Source organism: Neofelis nebulosa, chromosome 8 (genome assembly GCF_028018385.1).
Source record: "Neofelis nebulosa isolate mNeoNeb1 chromosome 8, mNeoNeb1.pri, whole genome shotgun sequence".
Taxonomy (NCBI): Eukaryota; Metazoa; Chordata; class Mammalia; order Carnivora; family Felidae; genus Neofelis; species Neofelis nebulosa.
This window is the reverse complement of record NC_080789.1, coordinates 45,257,400-45,270,773: the sequence shown is the minus strand read 5'-3', so window position 1 is coordinate 45,270,773 and position 13,374 is coordinate 45,257,400. Positions and strand designations below refer to the sequence as shown.

Sequence of the window (13,374 nt, the reverse complement as noted above, 5' to 3'; positions counted from 1 at the left end):
TGTACAGGCCACCCATCTCAGTAGGTTTAAGAGTTAGCATTCACAGAATTCAGAGCTGTTTTTAAAAAGTAGTTTTGGAGGGCACCTGGGTGGCTCACTTGGTTGGACATCTGACTTTGCCTCAGGTCATGATCTCGTGGTTTGTGGGTTCAAGCCCTGAATTGGGCTCTGTGCTGACAGCCAGAGTGTGGAGCTTGCCTCAGATTCTGTGTCTCCCCCTCACTTGCCCTCCCCTGCTTGTGCCCTGTCTTTCTCTCAAAAATAAATAAACATTAAAAAAATATTAAAAAAAAAAAAGTAGCTTTGGATCTTAGGTGAAAACAAAGCCAGCTAAGATCAGTGCATTTCAACATCTAGTAATATAGTCTGGTTTTAATCTTCTTCTTATAAAAAGTATTCTATTATATGCCTGAAGATATATTTCATTATAAGCTCCAGTAAAGTGAAGAAGAGGGTATGTGTGTGTTTAGGGAGGGGGAAAGGGTGGAGGAACTATATAGGTGCATATGGACAATTTTTTTTATTTTTTATTTTTTATTTTTTAATATATGAAATTTACTGTCAAATTGGTTTCCATACAACACCCAGTGCTCATCCCAAAAGGTGCCCTCCTCAATACCCATCACCCACCCTGCCCTCCCTCCCACCCCCCATCAACCCTCAGTTTGTTCTCAGTTTTTAACAGTCTCTTATGCTTTGGCTCTCTCCCACTCTAACCTCTTTTTTTTTTTTTTTCCCTTCCCCTCCCCCATGGGTTTCTGTTACGTTTCTCAGGATCCACATAAGAGTGAAACCATATGGTATCTGTCTTTCTCTGTATGGCTTATTTCACTTAGCATCACACTCTCCAGTTCCATCCACGTTGCTACAAAAGGCCATATTTCATTTTTTCTCATTGCCACGTAGTATTCCATTGTGTATATAAACCACAATTTCTTTATCCATTCATCAGTTGATGGACATTTAGGCTCTTTCCATAATTTGGCTATTGTTGAGAGTGCTGCTATAAACATTGGGGTACAAGTGCCCCTATGCATCAGTACTCCTGTATCCCTTGGATAAATTCCTAGCAGTGCTATTGCTGGGTCATAGGGTAGGTCTATTTTTAATTTTCTGAGGAACCTCCACACTGCTTTCCAGAGCGGCTGCACCAATTTGCATTCCCACCAACAGTGCAAGAGGGTTCCCGTCTCTCCACATCCTCTCCAGCATCTATAGTCTCCTGATTTCTTCATTTTGGCCACTCTGACTGGCGTGAGGTGGTATCTGAGTGTGGTTTTGATTTGTATTTCCCTGATGAGGAGCGACGTTGAACATCTTTTCATGTGCCTGTTGGCCATCCGGATGTCTTCTTTAGAGAAGTGTCTATTCATGTTTTCTGCCCATTTCTTCACTGGGTTATTTGTTTTTCGGGTGTGGAGTTTGATGAGCTCTTTATAGATTTTGGATACTAGCCCTTTGTCCGATGTGACATTTGCAAATATCTTTTCCCATTCCGTTGGTTGCCTTTTAGTTTTGTTGGTTGTTTCCTTTGCTGTGCAGAAGCTTTTTATCTTCATAAGGTCCCAGTAATTCACTTTTGCTTTTAATTCCCTTGCCTTTGGGGATGTGCCGAGTAAGAGATTGCTACGGCTGAGGTCAGAGAGGTCTTTTCCTGCTTTCTCCTCTAAGGTTTTGATGGTTTCCTGTCTCACATTCAGGTCCTTTATCCATTTTGAGTTTATTTTTGTGAATGGTGTGAGAAAGTGGTCTAGTTTCAACCTTCTGCATGTCGCTGTCCAGTTCTCCCAGCACCATTTGTTAAAGAGACTGTCTTTTTTCCATTGGATGTTCTTTCCTGCTTTGTCAAAAATGAGTTGGCCATACGTTTGTGGGTCTAGTTCTGGGGTTTCTATTCGATTCCATTGGTCTATGTGTCTGTTTTTATGCCAATACCATGCTGTCTTGATGATGACAGCTTTGTAGTAGAGGCTAAAGTCTGGGATTGTGATGCCTCCTGCTTTGGTCTTCTTCTTCAAAATTACTTTGGCTATTCGGGGCCTTTTGTGGTTCCATATGAATTTTAGGATTGCTTGTTCTAGTTTCAAGAAGAATGCTGGTGCAATTTTGATTGGGATTGCATTGAATGTGTAGATAGCTTTGGGTAGTATTGACATTTTGACAATATTTATTCTTCCAATCCATGAGCAGGGAATGTCTTTCCATTTCTTTATATCTTCTTCAATTACCTGCATAAGCTTTCTATAGTTTTCAGCATACAGATCTTTTACATCTTTGGTTAGATTTATTCCTAGGTATTTTATGCTTCTTGGTGCAATTGTGAATGGGATCAGTTTCTTTATTTGTCTTTCTGTGGCTTCATTGTTAGTGTATAAGAATGCAACTGATTTCTGTACATTGATTTTGTATCCTGCAACTTTGCTGAATTCATGTATCAGTTCTAGCAGACTTTTGGTGGAGTCTATCGGATTTTCCATGTATAATATCATGTCATCTGCAAAAAGCGAAAGCTTGACTTCATCTTTGCCAATTTGGATGCCTTTGATTTCCTTTTGTTGTCTGATTGCTGATGCTAGAACTTCCAGCACTATATTAAACAACAGCGGTGAGAGTGGGCATCCCTGTCGTGTTCCTGATCTCAGGGAAAAAGCTCTCAGTTTTTCCCCATTGAGGATGATGTTAGCTGTGGGCTTTTCATAAATGGCTTTTATGATCTTTAAGTATGTTCCTTCTATCCCGACTTTCTCAAGGGTTTTTATTAAGAAAGGGTGCTGGATTTTGTCAAAGGCCTTTTCTGCATCGATTGACAGGATCATATGGTTCTTCTCTTTTTTTTTGTTAATGTGATGTATCACGTTGATCGATTTGCGAATGTTGAACCAGCCCTGCATCCCAGGAATGAATCCCACTTGATCATGGTGAATAATTCTTTTGATATGCTGTTGAATTCGATTTGCTAGTATCTTATTGAGAATTTTTGCATCCATATTCATCAGGGATATTGGCCTGTAGTTCTCTTTTTTTACTGGGTCTCTGTCTGGTTTAGGAATCAAAGTAATACTGGCTTCATAGAATGAGTCTGGAAGTTTTCCTTCCCTTTCTATTTCTTGGAATAGCTTGAGAAGGATAGGTATTATCTCTGCTTTAAACGTCTGGTAGAACTCCCCTGGGAAGCCATCTGGTCCTGGACTCTTATTTGTTGGGAGATTTTTGATAACCGATTCAATTTCTTCGCTGGTTATGGGTCTGTTCAAGCTTTCTATTTCCTCCTGATTGAGTTTTGGAAGAGTGTGGGTGTTTAGGAATTTGTCCATTTCTTCCAGGTTGTCCAATTTGTTGGCATATAATTTTTCATAGTATTCCCTGATAATTGTTTGTATCTCTGAGGGATTGGTTGTAATAATTCCATTTTCATTCATGATTTTATCTATTTGGGTCATCTCCCTTTTCTTTTTGAGAAGCCTTGCTAGAGGTTTGTCAATTTTGTTTATTTTTTCAAAAAACCAACTCTTGGTTTCATTGATCTGCTCTACAGTTTTTTTAGATTCTATATTGTTTATTTCTGCTCTGATCTTTATGATTTCTCTTCTTCTGCTGGGTTTAGGCTGCCTTTGCTGTTCTGCTTCTATTTCCTTTAGGTGTGCTGTTAGATTTTGTATTTGGGATTTTTCTTGTTTCTTGAGATAGGCCTGGATTGCAATGTATTTTCCTCTCAGGACTGCCTTCGCTGCATCCCAAAGCGTTTGGATTGTTGTATTTTCATTTTCGTTTGTTTCCATATATTTTTTAATTTCTTCTCTAATTGCCTGGTTGACCCACTCATTCGTTAGTAGGGTGTTCTTTAACTTCCATGCTTTTGGAGGTTTTCCAGACTTTTTCCTGTGGTTGATTTCAACCTTCATAGCATTGTGGTCTGAAAGTATGCATGGTATAATTTCAATTCTTGTAAACTTATGAAGGGCTGTTTTGTGACCCAGTATATGATCTATCTTGGAGAATGTTCCATGTGCACTCGAGAAGAAAGTATATTCTGTTGCTTTGGGATGCAGAGTTCTAAATATATCTGTCAAGTCCATCTGATCCAATGTATCATTCAGGGCCCTTGTTTCTTTATTGACTGTGTGTCTAGATGATCTATCCATTTCTGTAAGTGGGGTGTTAAAGTCCCCTGCAATGACCACATTCTTATCAATAAGGTTGCTTATGTTTATGAGTAACTGTTTTATATATCTGGGGGCTCCGGTATTTGGCGCATAGACATTTATAATTGTTAGCTCTTCCTGATGGATAGACCCTGTAATTATTATATAATGCCCTTCTTCATCTCTTGTTACAGCCTTTAATTTAAAGTCTAGTTTGTCTGATATAACTATGGCTACTCCAGCTTTCTTTTGGCTTCCAGTAGCATGATAAATAGTTCTCCATCCCCTCACTCTCAATCTAAAGGTGTCCTCAGATCTCAAATGAGTCTCTTGTAGACAGCAAATAGATGGGTCTTGTTTTTTTATCCATTCTGATACCCTATGTCTTTTGGTTGGCGCATTTAATCCATTTACATTCAGTGTTATAGAAAGATACGGGTTTAGAGTCATTGTGATGTCTGTATGTTTTATGCTTGTAGTGATGTCTCTGGTACTTTGTCTCACAGGATCCCCCTTAGGATCTCTTGTAGGGCTGGTTTCGTGGTGACAAATTCCTTCAGTTTTTGTTTGTTTGGGAAGACCTTTATCTCTCCTTCTATTCTAAATGACAGACTTGCTGGATAAAGGATTCTCGGCTGCATATTTTTTCTGTTTAGCACACTGAAGATTTCGTGCCAAGCCTTTCTGGCCTGCCAAGTTTCAAAGGAGAGATCAGTCACGAGTCTTATAGGTCTCCCTTTATATGTGAGGGCACGTTTATCCCTTGCTGCTTTCAGAATTTTCTCTTTATCCTTGTATTTTGCCAGTTTCACTATGATATGTCGTGCAGAAGATCGATTCAAGTTACGTCTGAAGGGAGTTCTCTGTGCCTCTTGGATTTCAATGCATTTTTCCTTCCCCAGTTCAGGGAAGTTCTCAGCTATAATTTCTTCAAGTACCCCTTCAGCACCTTTCCCTCTCTCTTCCTCCTCTGGGATACCAATTATGCGTATATTATTTCTTTTTAGTGTATCACTTAGTTCTCTAATTTTCCCCTCATACTCCTGGATTTTTTTATCTCTCTTTCTTTCAGCTTCCTCTTTCTCCATAACTTTATCTTCTAGTTCACCTATTCTCTCCTCTGCCTCTTCAATCCGAGCCGTCGTGGTTTCCATTTTGTTTTGCATTTCGTTTAAAGCGTTTTTCAGCTCCTCGTGACTGTTCCTTAGTCCCTTGATCTCTGTAGCAAGAGATTCTCTGCTGTCCTGTATACTGTTTTCAAGCCCAGCGATTAATTTTATGACTATTATTCTAAATTCACTTTCTGTTATATTATTTAAGTCCTTTTTGATCAGTTCATTAGCTGTTGTTATTTCCTGGAGATTCTTCTGAGGGGAATTCTTCCGTTTGGTTATTTTGGATAGTCCCTGGAGCGGTGAGGACCTGCAGGGCACTTCCCCCGTGCTGTGGTGTATAACTGGAGTTGGTGGGCAGGGCCGCAGTCAGACCTGATGTCTGCCCCCAGCCCACCGCTGGGGCCACAGTCAGACTGGTGTGTGCCTTCTCTTCCCCTCTCCTAGGGGCGGGATTCACTGTGGGGTGGTGTGGCCCGTCTGGTCTACTTGCACACTGCCAGGATTGTGGTGCTGGGGAGCTGGCGTATTAGCTGGGGTGGGTAGGCAAGGTGCACGGGGGTGGGAGGGGCAGGCTTAGCTCGCTTCTCCTTAGGTGATCCACTTCAGGAGGGGCCCTGTGGCAGTGGGAGGGAGTCAGATCCACTGCCAGAGGTTTGGCTCCGCAGAAGCACAGAGTTGGGTGTTTGCGCGGAGCGTGCAAGTTCCCTGGCAGGAACTGGTTCTCTTTGGGATTTTGGCGGGGGGATGGGCGGGGGAGATGGCGCTGGCGAGCGCCTTTGTTCCCCGCCAAGCTGAGCTCTGCCATCCGGGGGCTCAGCAGCTCTCCCTCCCTTTGTCCTCCAGCCTTCCCGCTTTCTGAGCAGAGCTGTTAACTTATGACCTCCCAGACGCTAAGTCGCGCTTGCTGTCGGAACACAGTCCGTCCGGCCCCTCCGCTTTTGCCAGCCCGACTCGGGGGCTCTGCTTGGCCGGCGAGCCGCCCCTCCGCCCCGGCTCCCTCCCGCCAGTCCGTGGAGCGCGCACCGCCTCGCCGCCCTTCCTACCCTCTTCCGTGGGCCTCTCGTCTGCGCTTGGCTCCGGAGACTCCGTTCTGCTAATCCTCTGGCGGTTTTCTGGGTTCTTTAGGCAGGTGTAGGTGGAATCTAAGTGATCAGCAGGACGCGCGGTGTGCCCAGCGTCCTCCTACGCCGCCATCTTCCGGAACTCCGCATATGGACAATTTTTATCTATTTCTCTAACTTTCCTCATTTGTTTCATTTCCCCATTATCTTTTCTTTGATTTCTAAATTATTTCTTATGCCAACCTTTACCCCACTAGTACAGAAGATAGATTTCATCTACAACCTCTTCCTGAAATATTAGTAAAACAAAATTAATTGTACATGAAATATTCTTTAGGTTTGCTATTTTCCCCTTATTTTGTTAACAGCCTTTCTCTGTGATGATGCAAATCTAGGGCAACTACATTTCAGCATGAGGACCCTAAATGTGCTCCCTACTAGGCTGATTACTTGGAGCTAATGTAGTGTTCCATTCATTGGATTCCACACACTTCCCCCATATTGATTGCATTATCAGTAGTAGTAATCACAGATATCATTACCAGCCAATTACACAAACACGTATCTAAACTAGGTAACTTATTCACCAACATTATCTCTTACAAGTCTTAATTTTGTAATGAAGCTGATCATCTTATCCAATTGAGTGTAGCTACATATTTTGATCTAGTAGGCTAAATGTAAGTGTATTGAATTATGTAGCAGGTAATTACTTACATATGTTTGTAACAACACAAATGAGAGCAATTTGAATGTAATCTGTTTCTTATTCTATTTGAGGGCTGCATTAGAGAAGGTTAACTGCTTTAAAAAATAGACCCAAGCATGTATTTGGATCAAACACAATAGAAGTGTTTTTCCTGCTTACATAGCAGAACTGGTGTGAAAACTGGTAGCGGGGCAGGCAGTCATCCAGAGACCCAGGTGGGTTTCTGACGCATTCAATAAAAGAGTTCCAAGGTCACCCTGAAAGATTTAGTTTAGGGGAAAAGAGTATTGAGGAGCTAATGGGAGATGTCTATGGGCTAACCCTGGCAGTGATGAATAGTCATATTCTATTGGCTAGTTACCATATGACCATACCTAACTATCAAGAAAGTGGGATTATAATCTACCCTAGGAAGTAAAGGAAAGCATGGTGAGAAGTTGGCAATTTTTGCCATAAGGACTCAAATCAGAATTTGCTCTATTTCTCTATATAATGAATACTTTATTTGGCTTGTCATTATTCGGAACTTCTATCAGGCTTTCTTTGCTTTAATTTCCTTTATACTATGTCAGATATATTCTAAAACTTAGATCCAAGTCCTGCCTCTTAGACTTATACATATTAGACAAGTGAAGAAGGGGGAATATAAAATCACAAAGTATTTTTTCAAAATTTTAAACAAATAAGGTATGACCATATTATTATAATGTTTTTTTGGCAGTTTAAATTGCAGACAAATAGGTTAGGATAAAAGGCTTTGGGTGATAAAAAAGATGTCTTAGTTCAACCCTTATTGCACAGGTAAGGAACATGAGACTTGGCAAGATGAATTTGTTTGTCTAATTCTACAGGAAGCATTTGCAGTTCCTGGCTCTTTCTCAAACCCATCTCTTCCATAACATTATTTGTCATCTTTTTACTTTGTAGTCATATTTTCTATAAAGCATAAGTCATTGAATAATGTCCATCCATTTACAGGGATGAAGTAAAACACAATAAATTATAACTGACATAAGGCTAATATGTTTAAATCAGCAATAAAATAAATCCAACACCTTTCCAGATTTTCCAAATTCACTTGAAGATCCATAATAAGTTCACTGCTTAGTAAAGGGTGTTTTTTATTACTACATTATTTTTCTTATTTCTTCAACAAAAAATAATGGCTTCTAGATAAATCTGCTGCAAATCTAAAATTATATAATTCGTGACATTTGGATTATAAATTTATTATCGCCATGCCAATAAATATTTAAATTAAAAGTTCAGGGGAAATGAATGACAAAATCTGAAATATTGGAAGGTATGTTTCCTTTAAGGAGGAAAGCCAAATCATTATTTTTTAAAAAATATACTGCCTTTTTGGTGGGTAACAAACTCTTAAAAGCAAAATTTAATGGTGTTATTGAGATGCCACCCTAGCAAAAAAGACAGTTCCTTATTTAATTGTCATTGCCAAAGCCTAATCTCATGCTCTTTCTTCAAGGATGTGTAAAATGGAAACTGTAAAAGAAAGTGGCACAAGTCTAGCTGTGCTCTAAATCATGCAAACATCAGGAAATGTTGAAATTATGTGGAAATTTGAGGTTATTGTTGCATTTGTTATTATCGCCATTCATGTTTATATCAGACATTAACTGTGGTTGATGATCTTATACCATGAGTGAACCCAAATCATTAGAGTGACACACATCCTTTTTTTTTTTTTTAATTCAAAGAAAACTGAAGCACGGTCTTCAGAATTAGTTTTTCTTTTTTACCTTTTTTTTTTTAATGTTTGTTTATTTTGAGAGGTCCATCTAATTTTGTGATTCTACAAAAGAACAATGGTGTGAAATGTAGATAAAAGAGATAACCAGGCTTCGGTTGCTTTCATATTTACCTGGTCCATGTGGTAAAAGTCTGCACTCAGTTGATTATTTTTTTTAAGTTTATTTATTATTTTGAGAGAAACAGAGAAGGCGCAAGTGGAGGAGGGACAGAGAGAGGGCCAGAGAGAGAATCCCAAGCAGGCTCTGCATTGTCAGCACAGAGCCTGATGTGGGGCTCAAACTCAGGAAACCGTGAGATCATGACCTGAGGCAACATCAAAAGTCAGAGGCTTAACTGACTGAGCTACCCAGGCACCCTTGCATTCAATTGATTATTAATGTAAAAAAAATATCCAGCAACTATGTGTATGCATCAGGGACATCAAGGGTAAGAGAGCCCATCTTTTAATGTACTGTGGATTGTCATTTACATTGCTTTGATTTGCAAGGATTTTATATGCAACCTCCTGGAGAGTAGAGATATACACTTCTTTTGGGATCCTTTTTTTGGATATACCCTCTTTAAATATAGGCAACATGTGTTCAGATCATCTTAAAAAGCTACAGTTTCATATTCTCCGAAGAATCTGACATGGGTCCCCAAGATGACAAAGAATATATTTTGAAGGAAAAATAGTAAATGGGAGAGTTGAGTCTTTTAACTTTTTTGGAATTTGGACTCTATTAAAATCTAACTGAAGTTTTCATAGGTGTTATGGAAACCATTTCTTTTGAAAAATGCTCATATCATAATATGACAGAGATAGTCAAGACTGTAAGTTGCCACTTTAGTTTGATTATTCTTTTGAAAACAATCTGTGTTAAATATCATTACACAGAACTACATGAAGAGCAAAAAGAATGCATTGAGAAACTGAAATTGCATTTCAGTAATCAATTATTTTCAATTACATATGGCCTCTGAAGAGTTTCTGTGAAGGAAAGTACCTAGAGTTGATTTTATTTAAATTCCGGAATTCTTTCCTTTTAAAAAATATGCATTCTGATATTTTGGTGTATGTAAATTTTTAACTCTCTAACTCTGTATATATTAAGGTACATGACATCCTAAGTAGGACTATATTTAAAAAGTGAGTAATTTTATTTTTATGGCCCTGGGTATGGCTTCTTTATACTGTGATGAATCTTGCTTCTGCCTTTTATTTGCATAAGTGAAATCTTCAGTTTTGCATCATCATGTATATTTCCTGCAAATAATTAACTTTAACTTTTTCACTGTACAGAGCTGGCTCTTTGCCTCAGCATATCCCCCTGGAGATTATCAGATACCTGTCTGAGGAGAAGGATTTTCTTCCTTGGCATGCTGCCAGCCGAGCTCTCTATCCTCTAGATAAATTACTGGACCGCATGGAGAAATACAATGTCTTCAATGTAAAAAGACATATTTTCTTCTTTCTTATTTTCAGATGATGAACTGTTGTCTCATTATCTACTTTATGTAACTGATCCTGAGTCATTTGCGTTCCTTCTTCGAATTTGTGTTACCATTTTTGTCCTGATTTTCCGTGCAACACTGATGATAATTACTTGAAGAAAAAATTTAATACAAGCTACTTTTTATTCTGGCCTAAAAGTGTCAATTAAGCTTACATGACTCAGAATTTAAGAACAAATATTAAAAAAAAAAAAAGAACAAATATACATGGCAAATCCTTAAAGTTCTAACTTACTTTCCAAGAGTTAAAGGGCTCTGTGTTCACAAAGGACTTACCCTGGGTAGAGGGATCCCAAAGATCTTAACAGAATATAGACAGTTTCAGTAAAGATTCTTAGTCATTATTTTTATCCAAAAGGGCATAGTGAATTCAATTCACTTCCTTAATTAACAAGGATAAGATCAACATTGAGGCGAAAGCCCATTCATAATTGGGTCCAAGGGGATACAGGAGAGCAAACAATAGATAATCCAAATAGACATGAAGACATGACAAACATTCCAAAATGTTACCTGACCAGATTTCCTAAACTGCAGACTGATAAACGCAAACTGCACTGTAGACACCGCCTAATCTGATTTAATAACCATTTTGAATAAGATTAGGATTAACTATGGCTAATGAGTTTTTGGTTCCTAAATTTCTTATCACAGCGAGGCTTTGCATATGAGACTGTGTCTCTGTGCCTCCTATCATCTTTGAGCACCCTTTGGTTCCCTTCAGTTATCTTAGCAGCCTGCCCTGTGTTTTGTAAAATCATCCCATTTTTTATGACACGCTGGCTCTGCTGATTAGCCTACACGTTTGGAATGACTCGAGACTAGATTGCCATGGCATGAAATCTATTTATTAGCACTCTGTAAATTGTCTGATGGCTATCAGAGTTGCTTCTTGTTTTCTTCTTCTAAGTCTGCATGAAAATGCCTCTGTTTTAATATTTTTTTTAATTGAAATAATCCTGGCTTGCCTGTTCATTGTCATTAGTTTTGTCTAATCCCTTACAACACACATGCAAAACAAAATGTGTCTTTACAGCTACGGTATAACTTTTATCTGCTAGAGAAAGACTTATTACACCTCTCTTTGCTCTCAACACAGAGACATTGCAATGTTAAACTTCTATAAAAGTAAAATACATTTTTGTGTATATTTGTACTTTGGAATAATATTTCATGTCAGACACCTCAATTTCAGTAAAAGTTGAGAATTGCTTTTACTGTAATTTCAGTGCTTTCATTCCTTTGACAAAATTCAAGGACCACATTAAAGTGAGGAAAGCATATTTTACATTGCTCTCTAATATTTAAATATATCATTAGCTCAATGGATTGTTGACTTTGAAATGCCATATTTTTTACTGCAAAGTGTTCTGAGTATGTCAGGTTCAACAATGCCAGGCTATTGGCTGTGCTTACCTAACTGTTTTGCATTCGATGTGCTCTGTTGACATGAAATGCATAAAAGTTTGGTGCTTATTTTCATAAGCTGTATCTACCCACATTTGTGCATGTGCGTGCATGGATGACATTATCAATATTCCTCAGTTTCCTTGTTGTGCTATAAAAATTGTCATCTAAAATATTTAATAGTGCAAATTACTTAATCATTCAATAGGAAATAAGAAGTAGTCTTCCACCATTGCGATTGTAGTTTATCCTTATTTTCTATATTTGAAATACTAAGCTAAATAAAAGTAGAGCATTTATCATGCCCATTATTTTACTGATATTTTAAAGAAGGCTTCTTTAGAAAATATTTTAATCTTATTATATAATTTTAATTATCAGCATGGAGACGTTTGAGACTGACATTATCTTTATGTCCTCTAACCCCCATTTAGGAATATATTTTAAAGCAAGTTGCAGCAACATACATCAAGCTTGGATGGCCAAAAAACAATTTTAATGGATCTCTTGTTCAAGCATCCTACCAACATGAGTACTGTTTTATTTTCTTATTCGCTTCTTTTCCCCCAGAGCTGTACAATAGCTTACTTGTAGTACCATGGTGACTTCAGCAGCATGAGATGATCTGTCTCTCATTCTGCATCTTTCATTTCCCTTTACTGGGAGGCCTGCTGATGTACTCATCAGTGCACAGTTTCCACTACCTGGCACTGAGAACAAAAGCATGTCTTTGTCGTGTTTTAATATAAGATCATCCTTTATTAGTAAAGGGGAGATTCGAACCCGTGCCGCTCACTGTATTATTGTTTCCAGAGAAGACTTTTTAGTATGCATAACTTCTACTCTGCCTAACCATCTCTTCCTTAGCAAAATAGGATTTCTGTATCTGAAAATTATTTTTGTGCTGATTATTTACTTCTCTATGGTTTATGTAATAAGTTATCCTTTCTCTCCGGATAATAACACTGCATTTTAATTGTTTTTCCTTTTGATGGTACCTAGAGAGCTACGTCGAGAAGTTATAATGCTGGCGTGCAGTTTTGGCAACAAGCACTGTCATCAGCAGGCATCAACACTTATTTCAGATTGGATTTCCAGCAACAGGAACAGGTAAATTGAACCAAATCCTATATTTCTGATATGATTTAATACTGCTCTCAGATTCTTGGTTGATACATTGCTTTTATCAACTGGAGAAAAACAAGACAAGGAAAAACCCTGCAAAGCCGTGTTTCAGGTTCACAGCTTACAAGGTAACAGCACAAAAGCCACAATACACTTATTTTTGGAACATTTTGTAGAGTTTTAAACTAACTTCCTTAATGTAGGCCCTTATTCTCATAGATAAGGTGTCAGCTTATTTTGAATTTGGATAGCTTTGCTATTCCGTGAGAACAAAATCATTTTATTTAGGCCAAATTCTAAGGTTCTTTACAAAGGTTGTGGTATTTATTCATAAAACACTGTGAGCATATGATGTAAGTGAAGTAGCATAACAAACGTTAATATTAAAAACTAAAACCAAAAAGGTTATAAAAAAGATCTTTACTCTTTTAGTGACCCTTGACAGAGACCTCAAACCTGTACCTTATCTTGGAATTTCACAATATAGGATTTTAGTACATAATGTGATGTTAAAATTCTTTGATAGAACTGCCTTTGATAAAAAAAAT

At 38.2% G+C, this 13,374-nt stretch overlaps 1 protein-coding gene across 1 annotated transcript in view; it reads left to right on the top strand.

Annotated features, from left to right (window-relative positions):
- Nucleotides 1-13,374, top strand: part of TRHDE (thyrotropin releasing hormone degrading enzyme) — a 395,717-nt gene that overhangs the window by 350,274 nt on the left and 32,069 nt on the right. The window contains exons 13-15 of the mRNA XM_058742021.1: nt 10,083-10,230; nt 12,136-12,233; nt 12,704-12,811. Coding sequence (XP_058598004.1) covers nt 10,083-10,230; nt 12,136-12,233; nt 12,704-12,811 — 354 coding nt within the window. The remainder of the gene's footprint in view (nt 1-10,082; nt 10,231-12,135; nt 12,234-12,703; nt 12,812-13,374) is intronic.